We start from the raw sequence: 18,679 nt of genomic DNA, 5'->3' as shown, positions 1-18,679 counted from the left end.
GGTGAAGTGGACGACGAGCCCTACCACTGGAGCGTTGGCGTGGGGACGCTGCTCCACGAGGTTGAACATGGGCGGCGAGCCCGCCGGGAGGTGGTGGAAGCCCGCACGGAGGAACCCCCATGCAAGCTGAGTGCTACCCCTCCAGCGTGAGAACGCCCACACACGGAGCGATGCCTCGACGATGATGTTGGCGGGGTACCGCCGTTCCGGCACGGTGGGCGGCTCTTGGTACGTAGGCCCGTTGTACTGCATCTTGCTCGCTTCGCTGAGTGTTTCATTTGGCTTTTGGGGGAAGAAGAGAAGGGGGAGGCACAGATGGATCTGTAGAAGAAGAGGCAATGAAGGGTGGTTTAAATAGCTGGGGGAGACGAAGAGGGTACATGCGGAAACGGCGTAGATCGTGACTCAGTGTGTGCGTGAACCGATGCTATCATCAATGTGTGAACGTGAATCGATGCAAGCGTGCTCTGCATTGGCGGCTGCCTGCCTCCCCCTTCTACGTGCTCTGCGTTGGCGGCTGCCTACCTCCCACAACTGAATCGAGCGGCAGCCGTGCGGCATGAACCGATGCCTCAACATATGGATGCGAGCGTGCAGCCTTCCCCTTCTGCCACCGGCGCGTATGCCTGCGACGCGTGAAACGACGTTGCGTAGCGACTGAATCCACCGGCAACCATGCGGCACGGATCGATGCGTGCGTGTCGGCGTGCATGCATGCGATTAGGTCTAGGTCACTAGATACATGCGTGGCGGCGTTCGCATGCATAGCAGGCTACATCGATGCCAAAGCCGGGCATGCATAGTAGGCTGCATCCATCAATAGCAAGCTTTTTTAATTTATTACCAACAAACTAACGGGCCTGCCCTATGAACACAAACACGACCCAACTAGCGAAGCCACAGCCACAGTCAACAGAGTCCAACGTGGCCCCACAAGTCAGTTAACGGCCAAGACGGCAAATGTCTGTTATGAACATTTGTGAGAGTTTCAGCTAAGGGAGTGGGGAAAAGTGAGCAAAAGTTTGGAGCGTGGGGAAAACTGAGCACAACTAAGGAATTGGGGGCATAGATGGAATAAGCCCTTTCAAAAATTTCCTACGCACATGCAAGATCATGGTGATGCATAGCAACGAGAGGGGAGAGTGTTGTCTACGTACCCTCGTAGACCGTAAACGGAAGCGTTATGACAACGCGGTTGATGTAGTCGTACGTCTTCACGATCGACCGATCCTAGTACCGAAAGTATGGCACCTCCATGATCTGCACACGTTCAGCTCAGTGACATCCCACGAACTCACGATCCAGCAGAGTGTCGAGGGAGAGCTTCATCAGCACGACGGCGTGATGACGGTGATGATGATGATACCGGAACAGGGCTTCGCCTAAGCACCACTACGATATGACCGAGGTGGATTATGGTGGAGGGGGGCACCACACACGGCTGGAAACTATCAACTTGTGTGTTCTAGGGCGCCCCCTACCCCCGTATATAAAGGAGCAAGTGGGGAGGCCGGCCGGCCTTGGGGCGCACCAAGGAGAGGGAGGAGTCCTCCTCCTAGTAGGAGTAGGACTCCCCCTTTCCTAGTCCAACTAGGAAGGAGGGGAAGGAAAGAGAGGGAGAGAGGGAGGGAAAGAGGGGGCGCTGCCCCCCTCCTTGTCCAATTCGGACTCCCAGGGGGTGCGGCCAGCCCTATGGCCCTTCCTCTCTCTCACACACAAGGCCCATGTTGGCCCATTAGCTCCCCCGGGGGTTCCGATAACCCCCCGGCACTCCGATAATTATCTGGTGACCTCCGGAACTCATCCGGTGTCCGAATATAGTCATCCAATATATCAATATTTATGTCTCGACAATTTCAAGACTCCTCATCATGTCCGTGATCACATCTGGGACTCCTAACTATCTTCGGTACGTCAAAACATATAAACTCATAATACCGATCATCACCGAATGTTAAGCGTGCGGACCCTATGGGTTCGAGAACTATGTAGACATGACCGAGACACGTCTCCGGTCAATAAACAATAGCGGAACCTGGATGTTCATATTGGCTCCCACATATTCTACGAATATCTTTATCGATCAAACCGCATAACGATATACATTGTTCCCTTTGTCATCGGTATGTTACTTGTCCGAGATTCGATCATCGGTATCTCAATACCTAGTTCAATATCGTTACCGGCAAGTCTCTTTACTCATTCCGTAATGCATCATCCCATAACTAACTCATTAGTCACATTGCTTGCAAGGCTTATATTGATGTGCATTATCGAGAGGGCCCAGAGATACCTCTCCGACAATCGGAGTGACAAATCCTAATCTCGATCTATGCCAACTCAACAAACACCATGGGAGACACCTATAGAGCACCTTTATAATCACCCAGTTATGTTGTGATGTTTGGTAGCACACAAAGTGTTCCTCCGGTATTCGGGAGTTGCATGATCTCATAGTCATAGGAACATGTATAAGTTATGGAGAAAGCAATAGTAACAAACTAAACGATCATCGCGCTAAGCTAACGGATGGGTCAAGTCAATCCCATAATTCTCTAATGATATGATCCTGTTAATCAAATGACAACTCATGTCTATGGTTAGGAAATATAACCATCATTGATTCAATGAGCTAGTCAAGTAGAGGCATACTAGTGACATTCTGTTTGTCTATGTATTCACACATGTACCAAGTTTCCAGTTAAAACAATTCTAGCATGAATAATAAACATTTATCATGATATAAGGAAATATAAATAACAACTTTATTATTGCCTCTAGGGCATATTTCCTTCAGATATATACCGGTGTGCGACGCCATATGAGCGGCAGCGCCTGTGTCCATGTACCAGTTCCCGCCACCGGAGTAGTTGCTTGGGGAAGGGGCAGCGTGGAGGGTGGCTAGGAGCGTCGGGTCATAGGAGTAGCCGGTGGGGGCGGCATGGCAGCACCGTAGGCCGCGGGCCCACCGTACGCTGAGGAGCCACCGGGACCGAAACCACCCGGCGCGGCCAGGAGGGCCTGGTGATGAGCCAGACAAGGACCGAGGATGCCCGAAGCAGGCGCCCGCAACAGTGGCATGGAATAAGCATGCACCACCCCTGTCCAGGGGTTGTACCCCGTGAGCCAGGGCGGGGGTGCCGAGGCCGGGGCAGGGGCGGGTGGAGCCGCCTGGCGGGGCTGGGAGCCCCCATCGCGGGCCCGCCCGTCGCGACCCCCTGTTTCTTCTAGCGGCCGTGGTCGGGGGCGGCTGGCGGTGGTGGGGCCGGTACGCGAGGAGGTTGTGGGAGGGCAGTGGGATCCCCGACGGTGCCGGCGTGGAGCATGGCGAGAGGCGCTTGCCGAGCCGTGTGACGGAGACGCTTCTCCTCCATCCACAGGTAGGTGACGACCTTCGCATAGGAGGGCGTGGTGTGGGAGAGGTTGGTGGCGGATTGGCCAAGGTCGGGGTGGAGGCCGCTGAGGAGGTTGGTGAGGAGGACCGAGTTGTCGATCACCATGCTGACATCGCGAAGCTCATCGGAGAGAACTTTCATCTTGGTGTAGTACTCGTCGATTGTGAGATCGTTTTGCTGCATGGTGAAAAACTCCCCTTAGAGGAACACACGACGCTGAAGCTGATTGTCAAGGAAGAGGTCGCAAAGCCGCATCTAGATGGCATGTGCGAACGAGTCGCGGTAGTTCACCATGTCGAAGAGCCCGCGCGAGATTATGAGGAACAGCCACTTGACGATACAGGTGTCGACGGCCAGCCACTCGTCACAGCCTTTCATGTCGCGGATGTCAATGCTCCCATCAACATGCTCAATGAGACGGTAGGAGCAGAAGAGAAGCGCGAAGTAGGTGCGCTAAGCATTGTAGGAGGGGGAGTCGAGCTCGAGGATGACAGGAACATGGTCCTTGATGGGAAGTTCGTTGAGACGGTCAGAGGTGAAAGCAAGGACGGCGGTGGAGCTGCCGAGGGAGGAGTTGGATCCCACCATGATGATGAAAACGGCAGCGGCTGGGGAAAGGGTTTAGGGTTTGGCGGCGGCGGCTTGGGAGAAAGCAACGGCGGTGGCGTGTGAGGGTTAGGGTTTTGGTGCGGCGGCAGCTTGGGAGAATCGGCGGCGGCGGCGTGGGAGGGCTAGGGTGTGGTGCGGCGGCTTGTGGAGCAAGCAGTAGCGGCGGCAGGAGAGAGGAGGCGGTGGTGGCGTGAGACGCGGCGGCGACCTAGGGCGGAAGCGATGGAGATCGGTAGAAAACTGATACCATGTAGAAGACTATAGGATGCAACTCAATTGTATTCATCGGAGTCTGTTACAATATATACAGGTGGTGTCTTGCGTGATAAGCCAAGTAACCCTACAATATCTCTAGGAATCAACTATACAAGGCTAGAGATAATATGAGAATAAGTTGGTAATAAATACAGAGATATCATAGTTCAACACTAGGGAAAAGCCTATACACAGAATCTTACCAGCAGCGCGCCTTAAAATAAGGCACTGCAGCTACGTAGCAGTAGCGTACGCCAACAAAACATGGTACTGAAACAAATGTAGCAGTAGCGCGCCTGTAATAAGTCGCGCTACTGCTATAATTGCCACGACCCCGCCGCCAAGCTAGTTATAGCAGCAACACCATAATACAAAGAGCTCTACTGCTACAGATCATAGCAGTAGCGCCTTCTCACAATGCCCACTACTACTAAGTTTATTACAAAAATTTAGTCCTACCTCGCTCCGCGAACAAGGTTTTTACCACCTTAAATATGTTACTTCTCAAACTATCACAACCACTTGGTCTTCATTGAACTCTATGTGTAGAATTTGTGGCCGCAATATGAGTCTTCTCCGATTTCTAAACCGGTGAGGACTCATATTAACAATTCAGATTGTACACAAAAAGATCATTGATGATCAATGTATTTTTTATGTATATTTTTACATGTTTACACATAGCAGTAGCACATTTTGACTGAAAGGCGCTACTGCTAGGTCGTTTAGCAGTAGTGTGTTTCTCTATAGCGCGCTACTGATAAGTCATTCTATCTTCCCCAACCGGCCACCCCTCACTCTTCACACTCACACTCACACTCACTCGATCTTCCCCCTCAACCCCCCGCGCCGGTCCTCCCCCGTCGGCCGCCCTCGCCTACCCCTTCCCCCTCTGCGTCGCTGTCACCTTCTCCTCCTCCCTGGACTCGGTAATCCTTCGCCGGCCGCCCTCATCCCCGCCCCCTCATCCTTTGTCCTCCCTCCACTCCTCCATTCGCCATCGGCCGGCCCCTCCTCGCTCCGCCTTCCTCCTCTGTCCTCCTTCCTCCTCCCTCCTCCAGTCGCCCCTCCTTCTCCCTCCTCCCTCCTCCATCCACAACCCCTCCTCCCTGCTACATTTTGATTTAGTAGGCTAGTTCATATGCAACATTTTGATTTAGTTGATATGATTTAGTTGATTTAATAGGCTAGTTGATTTAGAACATTTTGATTTTGTTGATTTTGTTAATTTAGAATATTTTGATTTAGTTGATTTAGTAGGCTAGTTGATATGCAACATTTAGAGAGAGGGACATATATATATATGATAGTTGATAGTTTTTAGTTGATATGATTAATTGATTAGTGAAAATTTAGACATAGTTGATAGTTTTTAGTTGATATAAGCCTCTGGTCATATATAACACTTTGATATAGGATAGTTTCTAGGGTTTAAGATAGTCGGTGCTAGTTTGATATGTTGGTTTGCATGTTGAGCTTGATGATCATCCCATGCTAAGTTGCTAGCATACTGATGCTCTACTCTAGTTGTGGTTTTTGTGTTCCTCATAGTAGTTTTTTTATGCTATATTGAAGTTGGTGTACCACTGTTTTTTGATTCTGTTTCCTCGCCTGCATGCGTGTTACTCGTGGTGAGTTGACCAGCTTCTCCTTCAGAGCAGAAAGACCCAAGCTGGCTGTCATTTATATCAACAAGTTGGAAGATGATGAAGATGATGAGGACCCACTCAATGAAGACGACAAGGACCCACTTCATGAAGCCATCATAGCTCAAAGAATGAGGTCGAGAGAGGAGGAGGTGTGCAACCTATGGGACATAATTCTGCCACATGATGACTTTGTCGGGGTGTGATATGTCTCCAACATATCTATAATTTTTTATTGTTCCATGCTATTATATTATCTGTTTTGGATGTTTAATGGGCTTCATTATACACTTCTATATTATTTTTGGGACTAACCTACTAACCCAAGGCCCAGTGCAAATTGTTGTTTTTTGCCTATTTCTGTGTTTCGCAGAAAATGAATGAAACCTTCGGAAGAGTTATTTTTGGAACAAACGTGATCTAGGGGACTTGGAGTAGACGTCAAGAAAGGAGCGAGGAGGCCACGAGGCAGGGAGGCGTGCCTGCCCCCTGGGCGCGCCCCCACCCTCGTGGGCCCCTCGCAGCTCCACCGACCTACTTCTTCCGCCGCCGCAACCCTATTTCCACCGCCGCAACCTTCTGTACCCAAGATATCCCATCTTGGGGCCTTTTCCGGAGCTCCGCCGGAGGGGGAATCGATCATGGAGGGCTTCTACATCAACACCATAGCCTCTCCGATAATGTGTGAGTAGTTTACCACAGACCTTCGGGTCCATAGTTATTAGCTAGATGGCTTCTTCTCTCTCTTTGGATCTCAATACAAAGTTCTCCTCGATCTTCTTGGAGATCTATTCGATGTAATTCTTTTTGCGGTGTGTTTGTTGATATCCGATGAATTGTGGGTTTATGATCAAGATTATATATGGACAATATTTGATTCTTCTCTGAAATCTTTTATGTATGTTTTGTTATGTTTGCAAGTCTCTTCGAATTATCAGTTTGGTTTGGCCTACTAGATTGATCTTTCTTGCAATCGGAGAAGTGCTTAGCTTTGGGTTCAATCTTGCGGTGTCCTTTCCCAGTGACAGCAGGGGAAGCAAGGCACGTATTGTATTTTTGCCATCGAGGATAAAAAGATGGGGTTTATATCATATTGCTTGAGTTTATCCCTCTACATAATGTCATCTTGCCTAATGCGTTACTCTGTTCTTATGAACTTAATACTCTAGATGCATGCTGGATAGCGGTCGATGTTTGGAGTAATAGTAGTAGATGCAGAATCATTTCGGTCTACTTGTCGCAGACGTGATGCCTATATACATGATCATGCCTAGATATTCTCATAATTATGCACTTTTCTATCAATTGCTCGATAGTAATTTGTTTACCCACCGTAATACTTATGCTATCTTGAGAGAAGCCACTAGTGAAACCTATGGCCCCCGGGTCTATTTTCCATCATATAAGTTTTCAATCTATTTTATTTTGCAATATTTATTTTCCAATCTATATCATAAAAATACCAAAAATATTTATCTTATTATCTCTATCAGATCTCACTCTCATAAGTGACCGTGAAGGGATTGACAACCCATTTATCGCGTTGGTTGCGAGGTTCTTATTTTTTTGTGTAGGTGCGAGGTGACTTGCGTGTAGTCTCCTACTGGATTGATACCTTGGTTCTCAAAAATTGAGGGAAATACTTCGCTACTTTGCTGCATCACCCTTTCCTCTTCAAGGGAAAACCAACGCGGTGCTCAAGAGGTAGCAAGAAGGATTTCTGGTGCCGCTGCCGGGGAGATCTACGCACAAGTCAAGACATACTATGTACCTATCACAAACTCTTATCCCTCGCATTACATTATTTTCCATTTGCCTCTCGTTTTCCTCTCCCCAACTTCTAAAACGATTTTCGAAAACCTTTGCCTTTTCTTTGCCTTCTTCTTGTATGTATCTTTGTTTGTGTTTCCATGTGCCTTTTATTTGCTTGCATCTTTGCTTGCTAAAAACCTATTGATATGGATCCACTTAAAGTGTTATACTTGGATCATCTTCGATCCCTATGCGCTCGTGCTGAAACCCCAACTGGCCTGGTTGATGGGAAATCTTTAGATGAGCATGCTCATTTTGTGCGTCACCGTTTGTCTGAAAAAGGGAGACTCTTATGGGATCAAATAAACAGATTGTTGTGTTATGCTTAAAATCTTTGTGAAATTTGTGATTTTACTTGTTGCTCTAAGAACCCTAAAAAACACCTCCCCTACCTATGTGAGTTTAATGATAATGAAATATTATCTTCTTATGCAAAAGGTGTTTATAGTTACTATGATATCAAACAAATTGAAGAATTTGTTGCTTTTAAGGATGCTTATGAAGTTGCTTCTTTGATCGGAAAGTATGATATTACTCTCTACGAATCGGAAAATTTTGACATACTTAAATATTGCTATGAAAACTATGCTCATAATGTCTATGTCAAAGAATTTATTGAAAGAATGACCGTTGCTTTGGAAGAAAATTATGATATGCATGAATCTATAGATAATTATGATTTCGATGATTTGATTGAAATATCCCTTGATGAACATGATGCTTGCTATTCTTGTGGCCATGATGCCAATATTTATGAAGATGAATTTGCTATAGTTCCCTATGTTAAACATGAGATCATTTCTATTGCACCCATACTTGATAGTTCCTTCGATGAAAAGCATGATTCAATGATGTTATTATAAATTCTCATAATGTCAATTGTGTTAATGATATGCAAAACCTCAAGCTTGGGGATGCTAGTTTTTCTATGACTACTATTTGTTGCAACGATCATGATTGGGGTGATTCTTCTTATGATCTTGAAAATTTATTTAAGCCCCATGATGAATATGAAATTGATAATAGTGTTTGCAATATTATTGAAAGTGGGTTTGGAAGAGTGTCAACTTTAGATCCCACATATTTGGAGAATGTTCAATCTTATGAAATTTTTGATAAAAGTGGGTTTGGAGAGGTCCTGACTATAGTTAATGTTAATCCCACTATTTTGGAAGAGTGTCAACTTTGCATGCATGTGGGCTGTGTTGAATTTTTTTATGTGATAGCTATTTTGTTGAATTTGCTTATGATCTGATAACCCACAAGTATAGGGGATCACAACAGTTTTCGAGGGTAGAGTATTCAACCCAAATTTATTGATTCGACACAAGGGGAGCCAAAGAATATTCTCAAGTATTAGCAGCTGAGTTGTCAATTCAACCACACCTGGAAACTTAATATCTGCAGCAAGGTATTTAGTAGCAAAGTAATATGATAGTAGTGGTAACGATAGCAAAAGTAATATTTTTGGGTTTTATAGTGATGGTAACAGTAGCAGCAGAAAAGTAAATAAGCGAAAAACAATATAGGAAAAGCTCATAGGCATTGGATCGGTGATGGAGAATTATGCCGGATGCGATCGATCATGTAACAGTTATAACCTAGGGTGACACAGAACTAGCTCCAGTTCATCAATGTAATGTAGGCATGTATTCCGAATATAGTCATACGTGCTTATGGAAAAGAACTTGCATGACATCTTTTGTCCTACCCTCCCATGGAAGCGGGGTCCTATTGGAAACTAAGGGATATTAAGGCCTCCTTTTAATAGAGTACCGGACCAAAGCATTAACACATAGTGAATACATGAACTCCTCAAACTACGGTCATCACCGGTAAGTATACCGATTATTGTTACTTCGGAGTTAACGGATCATAACACATAATAGGTGACTATAGACTTGCAAGATAGGATCAAGAACTCTCATATATTGATGTAAACATAATAGGTTCAGATCTGAAGTCATGGCACTCGGGCCCTAGTGACAAGCATTAAGCATAGCAAAGTCATAGCAACATCAATCTCAGAACACAGTGGATACTAGGGATCAAACCCTAACAAAACTAACTCGATTACATGATAAATCTCATCCAACCCATCACCGTCCAGCAAGCCTACGATGGAATTACTCACACACGGCGGTGAGCATCATGAAATTGGTGATGGAGGAAGGTTGATGATGACGATGGCGACGGATTCCCCTCTCTAGAGCCCCTAATGGACTCCAGACCAGCCCTCCCGAGAGAGTTTAGGGCTTGGTGGCGGCTCCGTATCGTAAAATGCTATGAATCCTTCTCTCTGATTTTTTCTCCCCGAAAGTGAATATATGGAGTCAAGGTTGAGCTCGGTGGAGCATCAGGAGGCCCACGAGGCAGGGGGCGCGCCCCCACCCTCGTGGACAGGTGGTGGCCCCCCCTGACGTGGATCTCTCTTCCAGTATTTTTTACATATTTCAAAATAATTCTCCGTTGATTTTCAGGTCATTCCGAGAACTTTTATTTCTACACAAAAATAACACCATAGCAATTCTGCTGAAAACAGCGCCAGTCCGGGTTAGTTTCATTCAAATCATGCAAGTTAGAGTCCAAAACAGGTGCAAAAGTGTTTGGAAAAGTAGATACGACGGAGACGTATCAACTCCCCCAAGCTTAAACATTTGCTTGTCCTCAAGCAATTCAGTTGATAAACTTAAAGTGATAAAGAAAAACTTTTACAAACTCTGTTTGCTCTTGTTGTTGTAAATATGTAAAGCCAGCATTCAAGTTTCCAGCAAAGATTATGAACTAACCACATTCGCAGTAACATTTAGGTCTCATGTTTACTCATATCAATGGCATAATCAACTAGCGAGCAATAATAATAAATCTCGGATGACAACACTTTCTCAAAATAATCATGATATGGTATGACAAGATGGTATCTCGCTAGCCCTTTCTAAGACCGCAAAACATAAATGCAGAGCACCTTTAAAGATCAAGGACTGACTAGACATTGTAATTCATGGTAAAAGAGATCCAGTCAAGTCATACTCAATGTAAACTAACAGTAATGAATGCAAATGACAGCGGTGCTCCCCAACTGGTGCTTTTTAATAAGAGGATGATGACTCAACATAAGAGTAAATATTAGGCCCTTCGCAGAGGGAAGCAGGGATTTGTAGAGGTGCCAAAGCTCGGTTTTGAAATAGATATGAATAATATTTTGAGCGGTATACTTTCATTGTCAACATAACAACCGAGCGATCTCGATATCTTCCATGCTACACACATTATAGGCGGTTCCCAAACAGAATTGTAAAGTTTATACTCCCCCTCCACCAACAAGCATCAATCCATGGCTTGCTCGAAACAACGAGTGCCTCCAACTAACAAGAGTCCCGGGGGAGTTTTGTTTATAGTTATTTTGATTTGATTTGCATAAAGCATGGGACTGGGCATCCCGGTGACCAGCCATTTTCTCGTGAGTGAGGAGCGGAGTCCACTCCTCTTGAGAATAACCCGCCTAGCATGGAGGATACAGACAGCCCTAGTTGATACATGAGCTATTTGAGCATACAAAACAGAATGTTTATTTGAAGATTTAGAGTTTGGTACATACAAATTTACTTGGAACGGCAGGTAGATACCGTATAAAGGTAGGTATGGTGGACTCATATGGAATAACTTTGGGGTTTATGGAATTGGATGCACAAGCAGTATTCCCGCTTAGTACAAGTGAAGGCTAGAAAAAGACTGGGAAGAGACCAGCTAGGGAGCGACAATAGTCATGAACATGCATTAAAATTAATCAACACCGAATGCAAGCATGAGTAGGATATAATGCACCATGAACATAAATATCGTAGAGGCTATGTTGATTTTGTTTCAACTACATGCATGAACATGTGCCAAGTCAAGCCACTCGAATAATTCAAAAGAGGATACCACCCTATCATACCACATCACAACCATTTTAATAGCATGTTGGCACGCAAGGTAAACCATTATAAGCTCCTAGCTAGTTAAGCATGGCATAAGCAACTACAATCTCTAATTGTCATTGCAAACATATTTATTCGTAATAAGTTGAATCAGGAACGATGAACTAATCATATTTACAGAAACAAGAGAGGTCGAGTTCATACCAGCTTTTCTCATCTCAATAAGTTAATCATATAATCATCATTATTGCCTTTCACTTGCACGACCGAATAGTGTGGATAATAATAATAATAATAGTGCACGTGCATTGGACTAAGCTGGGATCTGCAAGCATTCAATTCAAGAGAGAAGACAATGTAATATGGGCTCTTTGTTAGATCAAAAATAATGCATATGAGAGCCACTTAGCATTTTCATTATGGTCTTCTCCTCTCGACCCCCAAAAAACAAGAAAAGAAATAAAACTATTTACATGGGAAAGCTCCCAACAAGCAAAAAGAAGAACGAGAAATATTTTTGGGTTTTCTTTTTAATTACTACTACTACGGCATGAAAAGTAAACTAACTAAAAGCTACAACTAATTTTTTTTGTTTTTCTTAAGGTTTATCAAACACACAAGAAGAAAACATAAAAAAGGAAAATAAACTAGCATGGATATTACAATGAAAAAGTATGAGCACCGACAACTAGCATGAGTGTGTGAACATGAATCTAATGTCGGTGAGAGATATGTACTCCCCCAAGCTTAGGCTTTTGGCCTAAGTTGGTCTATGGCCACGGTTGGCCTGGCGGATATCCAAAGTTGTAGCTGGGGTCGTACTGAGATGCGGCGACAATTGCCTGATGAGCTGCAGCTTGGAGGCGAGCTGTCTCCGCCCTCCTCTCGTACTCAGTCGCCTCCTCCCTGGTTATAACATATCTCCCCTTTGCCTGAAAGTCAAAGAAAGTAGGGGCAGGGAGAGCGACGTGATATGTGTGCCGTCTGTCAAAGATTAGTCAGTACTAGAGGAACTGATCGTTCCTCTCAACAAACTGATGACGAACCATAGCATCATAATCTAGATAAGAAGGAGGCAACTCAATATCATCTCCACGAATGGGTATCTCAAGAAAGTTAGCTATACGAGTTGCATAAATTCCACCAAAGAAATCTCCATGAATACGATTATTATGCAACCTACGTGCAACGATAGCCCCCAAGTTGTATTGTTTATCTCCTAAAACAACGCTCCTGAGAATGCTAAGATCAGGTACACACATGTGACATGCTTCATCTTTACCGTTTACGCACCTTCCTATGAAGAGAGAAAAATAATGTATAGCAGAAAAATGAATACTCCCTATGGTGGCTTGTGTTACATCTCTAGATTCCCCCACAGTTATATTAGTAAGAAAATCTCTAAATTCAGATTTGCGAGGTTCACTAACGTCATCCCACTATGGGAGTTTACAAGCGGTGGTAAAACCTTCTAAGTCCATTGTATAAGATTTATCATAAAGATCAAATAAGACAGTGTGAGAATTACGTGAAGATGAAAATTCGAACCTTCTCACAAAGGAATCGGTTAGGTGATAGTATTGGCGGCACTTATCTGCCTCGAATCTCTCAAGATCAGCATTACGCACATATGCATCAAATTCCTATTTAATTCCTGCTCGGATCATGAAATCCTCTAACGGCCATTCACAAGGCCGCACTTGAGCGTCTCTTGGTGGTTCCTCGTCCGCATCACGTATTGCGGGTCTGGGTCCTTGCTTCCTTGAAGAACCACCTTGGTACATTTTCCTAAACATATTTCTTCCTCTGAAAAATTTCTGAAAACTTAAATAAAAGTGAACCAAACTCAACAAAATTGATAGCCACTACTCCTACAAGTGCCTAGACAATATCATGCATTAAAACTACTTTTGACCACATAAATTTGACATGAAAGCTCAAGAACAAGGCCAATTAAGCAGCAAAAATTTGCAATGAATAAAGCACTAGAACAAAAACTAATTTGACCATTGGAGGAGTCACATACCAAAGAACAATCCCCCAAAGCAGTTTTGTGAATGGGGCTTTGAGCTAGGAGATCGAAAATGGCAGCAAGATGAGCTTGAATTGGGGTTTGAGTTGGTTGGTGATTTTTGTGGGAGGAAGAAGGAGTGTGTGGTAGCTGGAATAAGTGGAGGGGAGCCACCATGGGCCCACGAGGCAGGGGGCGCGCCCTCCACCCTCGTGGCCAGGTGCTTGCTCCCCCTGCTGTGTTCTCAGTGACAGATATTCTCAAATATTCTAGAAAAAAATCATATTTAATTTTCAGGGCATTTGGAGAACTTTTATTTTCGAGGTATTTTTTATTGCATGCATAATTCAGAAAACAGACAGAAAATACTATTTTTTGCTTTATTTAATATAAATAACAGAAAGTAAAAAGAGGGTACAGAGAGTTGTGTTTTTCTAAATTCATTCATCTCATGCTCATCAAAAGGAATCCACTAACAAGGTTGATCAGGTCTTATTAACAAACTCATTCCGAATAACATGGAACCAGAGAATTTTCGAATAACACTAGGTTACCTCAACGGGGATATGCACATCCCCAACAATAAGAATATCATATTTCTTCTTGACAGTAGGAAGAGGAAATTCAAAACCTCCAATAGTAATTGTTAAAAAATTTCCAATAGAATTGATAGTGTGGACTTGAGGTTGTTTCCTCGGAAAGTGTACCATATGCTCATTACCATTAACATGAAAAGTGACATTGCCTTTGTTGCAATCAATAACAGCCCCTGCAGTATTCAAAAAGGGTCTTCCAAGAATAATAGACATACTATCGTCCTCGGGAATATCAAGAATAACAAAGTCTATTAAAATAGTAACGTTTGCAACCACAACAAGCACATCCTCACAAATACCGACAGGTATAGTAGTTGATTTGTCAGCCATTTGCAAAGATATTTCAGTAGGTGTCAACTTATTCAAATCAAGTCTATGATATAAAGAGAGAGACATAACACTAACACCGGCTCCAAGATCACATAAAGCAGTTTTAACATAGTTTCTTTTAATGGAGCATGGTATAGTTGGTACTCCTGGATCTCCAAGTTTCTTTGGTATTCCACCCTTAAAAGTATAATTAGCAAGCATGGTGGAAATTTTAGCTTCCGGTATCTTTCTTTTATTTGTAACAATATCTTTCATATATTTAGCATAAGGATTCATTTTAAGCATATCAGTCAAACACATACACAAAAAGATAGGTCTAATCATTTCAGCAAAGCGCTCAAAATCCTCATCATCCTTTTCCTTGGATGGTTTAGGAGGAAAAGGCATGTGTTTTCTTTCTTTATCGTGCTTCCTAGCAACAAAGTCTCTCTTATCATAATGTTGATTCTTTGATTGTGGTTTATCAAGATCAATAGCAGGTTCAATTTCTACATCATTATTATTGCTAGGTTGAGCATCAACATGAACATCATCATTAACATTATCACTAGGTTCATGTTCATTATCAGATTGTGTTTCAGCATCAGAAATAGAAATATCATTGGGATCATAATGTGTGTCTACAAACAGGTTCATTAGAAGCATGCAAAGTCCTATCATTTTTCTTTTTCTTCTTTTTAGAAGGACTAGGTGCATCAATTTTAGTTCTGTGAGAATCTTGCTCAATTCTCTTAGGGTGGCCCTCAGGATACAAAGGTTTCTGAGTCACTTTACCACCTCTAGTTGCAACTCTAACAACAAAGTCATTATTCTTACTATTCAATTCATTGAGCAAATCATTCTGAGCTTTAAATACTTATTCTACTTGAGTGGTAACCATAGAAGCATATATGAGTGTTTTAGATCACTAGTTTAGTAATCTAAACACTCTTATATTAGTTTACAGAGGGAGTAGCATATATGTTGATTATAGTATATGCATATAATTTGAAATCTAAACATGTTCATATGTGCGAACCAACCTGTGGCTGGATGGTTAAAAGGAAAGTGGTATCCCCAACCCACCAGGCTAGACTTGACATTGGTGCCCGCATTTTTCTGTATTTATTTCAGGCCTTCCGGCGATGTGCATTCAGTGGGAGCAGATGTTCTCGTCGACAACGAAGGCGTCTGTGATGACTTCGTCAATCTCAAGATGATATGTCAGCTTAGTCTCTCGTACGTGCTCATAGGGGTACGGTGTGCGTGCGTGTGTTCATAGGAGTGAGTGTATGTTCATGTATATGAGCAACTTTGATTGTACTGTGTTAAAAACATGCCTATATATGACATGTGTTGTGATTTTTGCACTCACATATGGTCATGGCTAACTTTTTTTAAGGGATGCTTAAATTTTGAATTCATACACACTTGTATTCATCCTGTACATACATAATTTTCTTATTAAAAATTAAAAATTCTTATAGGAACTACTCTCAATCTGAATTACTTGTCTTAGATTTGTGTAAATACGAATGAATTTAGACACATTTTAGTGTTTGATGTACCGGTATCTGATAATTTAAGAGAGTATTTGCACGCTTTTTTTATTTGCACCTTGACCGCCCATCATCTCATCTCCAAAGCTGTACATATAAGACCAGCCGGCGGCGGCGGCCCCAACACAGACATCTCGGTGTATCTTCCAGCCCCCGCTTCGAGCCCACACCCAAACCAAACAGGAGCCCACGATGGCCCCCGCATCCCCCGACGTCCCCGCTTGCGCCGGCCTCCCCGCCGCCGTCTCCGCCTTCGCCGACGCCTTCGTCGACTTCTCCGTCTCCGGCATCTTCTTCCCCACCAACCCGCCTCCTCCGCCGCCCCCCGCGCCCACCACCTTCCTCCCCTCCCCATCCCGCCTCGTCGCCATCGGCGACCTCCACGGCGACCTCCCCAAGTCCCTCACCGCCCTCCGCCTCGCCGGCCTCCTGCCTCCCGCCAACAGCCCCGGCTCCAGAGCCAGCTCCACCTCCTGGTCCGCTGGCCCCACCCTCGCCGTCCAGCTCGGCGACATCCTGGATCGCGGCGGCGACGAGCTCCGCCTCCTCTACTTCCTCCGTCGCCTCAGCATCTCCGCCGCCGCGCAGGGCGGCGCGCTCCTGCCCATCCTCGGCAACCACGAGGTCATGAACGTGTCCGGCGACTTTCGCTTCGTCACGCCGCAGGGCCTGCAGGAGTTCTCCGGCTGGGCCGGCTGGTACCGCGCTGGCCTCGCCATTAAGCGCCGCTGTGGCGGGCTCGAGCAGCCCAAGAACCCCTTCCTCGGCGTCCCCAAGGCCTTCCCCGGCATCAAGCGGGAGTTTTGGGACGGCATCCGATCCCGCCTCGCCGCGCTCCGCCCGGACGGCCCCATCGCGCGGAGGTTCTTGGCTGATCTCCCCACCGTCCTTGTAGTCGGCGACTCGGTGTTCGTCCATGGTGGCCTTCTTGAGGCCAATGTCGAGTATGGCCTGGAGCGGATCAATGCCGAGGTCAGCGACTGGATCCGGGGTGAGCATGGCAACAATGCCAGGGCGCCAGAGTATGTGTGCGGCCGAGACGCCGTTGTGTGGCTCAGGAGGTTCTCTGAAGGCTTCAATTGCGACTGCCAGAGGCTTCAGGGCGTTCTTGGGATGATCCCTGGAGCAAAGAGGATGGTAATGGGGCACACGATACAGAGCGAGGGAATCAATGCAGTTTGTGGGGCACAGGCCGTCAGGGTGGATGTTGGTTTGTCGAGGGGGTGTGGTAATGGGCTGCCGGAGGTGCTGGAGATCAATGGTGGTGGATCAGATGTGAGGGTGATCACAACAGATCCAACAGAAGCCTGGCAGTACCGGAAGCAGAAGCCGGAGAAATCTGCCACGGCATTGGAGAAGAAAGGGGAGGTAAAGGATGGACTTGCATTGTTGGTAAGGGAGAGCCATGTACTGAAAGGTGTAGAAGCTAAGGCTTAGTTTAGGGGTAACTAAGATTATTTTGCCAACTCTTAGTTCAATTGGATCGCCATGCCTAACTGGGGGTAACTCCTGCTAGAGGTGGGAGGCATCGGTTGAAAGGTAATATTGGTTGATTCAATATGGTTATCCGCAGTAGAAAGGAAAGCAACCTTGATTTATCAATTCCCCTTATTTATGAGGGTGTGCTAATCCGATTGCAGATTGCTGATGTATACAATTATTGGCCATTGTCTGAAATGTTTTTCTTAGTTGTGTGTGTGTTATCAATAATTTACATGCTGCCGTGGATGTTGATGATACTGAGCAGCTTGGATCTATCTGGGACTGGGATAATAATTGTGGCACTGTGCTGTCAATAGTGCTGTGCGCAAAACCATTAGCTGATTACTAACCCTGTAAAAAATATCAAGAATTTTGAGCAGCCATGTTTACTGTGTTTCAAGCCTAAATTGTGGTGTGGCCTATCTCACTCACCTTACTGTTCCAAATCCTGAATTGAAGTCTGATTCTTGTCATGTAGCTCAAGTATTCAACGATTCATCCATTTTGTTTTATCTTTTTCCAACACCAGAAGAATTTTTCGGTTTGGCAAACAGTACAATTGCTGATTGGTGATGGTACAAACCAAACATCAAACAGTGCTGTCATATTGCCAGCAAGAGCAAGAGGCCAGCTGAAGAGGGGACAACTCAAGTTGTCAGACAAGTATGAGAACATCGTGGAAATGGTCCTCCACTGTCTCAGCTAGTGAGTTCCGTCACGACAACGGTAAGGTGACCACACGAGAAGTTAGTGGGGATCACAAGTTTGCACATAAATAACTGTTACTTCTTGGAGGTTGAATCCAGTGCTTCATGCGTAATATTTGCTATATTCAAAAATACAGTAACCTGACTTTAGAATCCTGATCTGGAAGCATGATACATGCCTATTCATTTTTTAGTTTATTGTTCAGCATCACTCCAGGCTCCCCATCAATGCTGTTTGATGTGGCATAATACTGGATATCCTAGTCAGACAATTCTATTTTCTACCACCAGAAAGGAGGCCATGCTAACATAAAATTAAGAGTGTATCATCCCCAAATATGAATATTTTTCGAGTGAATACGTAACATATGCTAAGTT

General features: G+C 44.8%; 1 protein-coding gene across 1 annotated transcript; it reads left to right on the top strand.

Annotated features, from left to right (window-relative positions):
• Window positions 1–16,225: 16,225 nt before the first annotated feature.
• Window positions 16,226–17,800, top strand: LOC125550704 (Calcineurin-like metallo-phosphoesterase superfamily protein). The gene has a single exon (XM_048713772.2). It carries the CDS (start codon window positions 16,305–16,307, stop codon window positions 17,547–17,549), a length of 1,245 nt encoding a protein of 414 aa, XP_048569729.2. The 5' UTR covers window positions 16,226–16,304; the 3' UTR covers window positions 17,550–17,800.
• The last annotated feature ends 879 nt before the right edge of the window (window positions 17,801–18,679 follow it).

The sequence above is a fragment of the Triticum urartu genome, chromosome 4A (genome assembly GCF_056163025.1).
Source record: "Triticum urartu cultivar PI428250 chromosome 4A, HENAU_Tu73, whole genome shotgun sequence".
NCBI lineage: Eukaryota > Viridiplantae > Streptophyta > Magnoliopsida > Poales > Poaceae > Triticum > Triticum urartu.
Note: the sequence above shows the minus strand (reverse complement) of the source record. Positions and strands in the feature narration are given on the sequence as shown.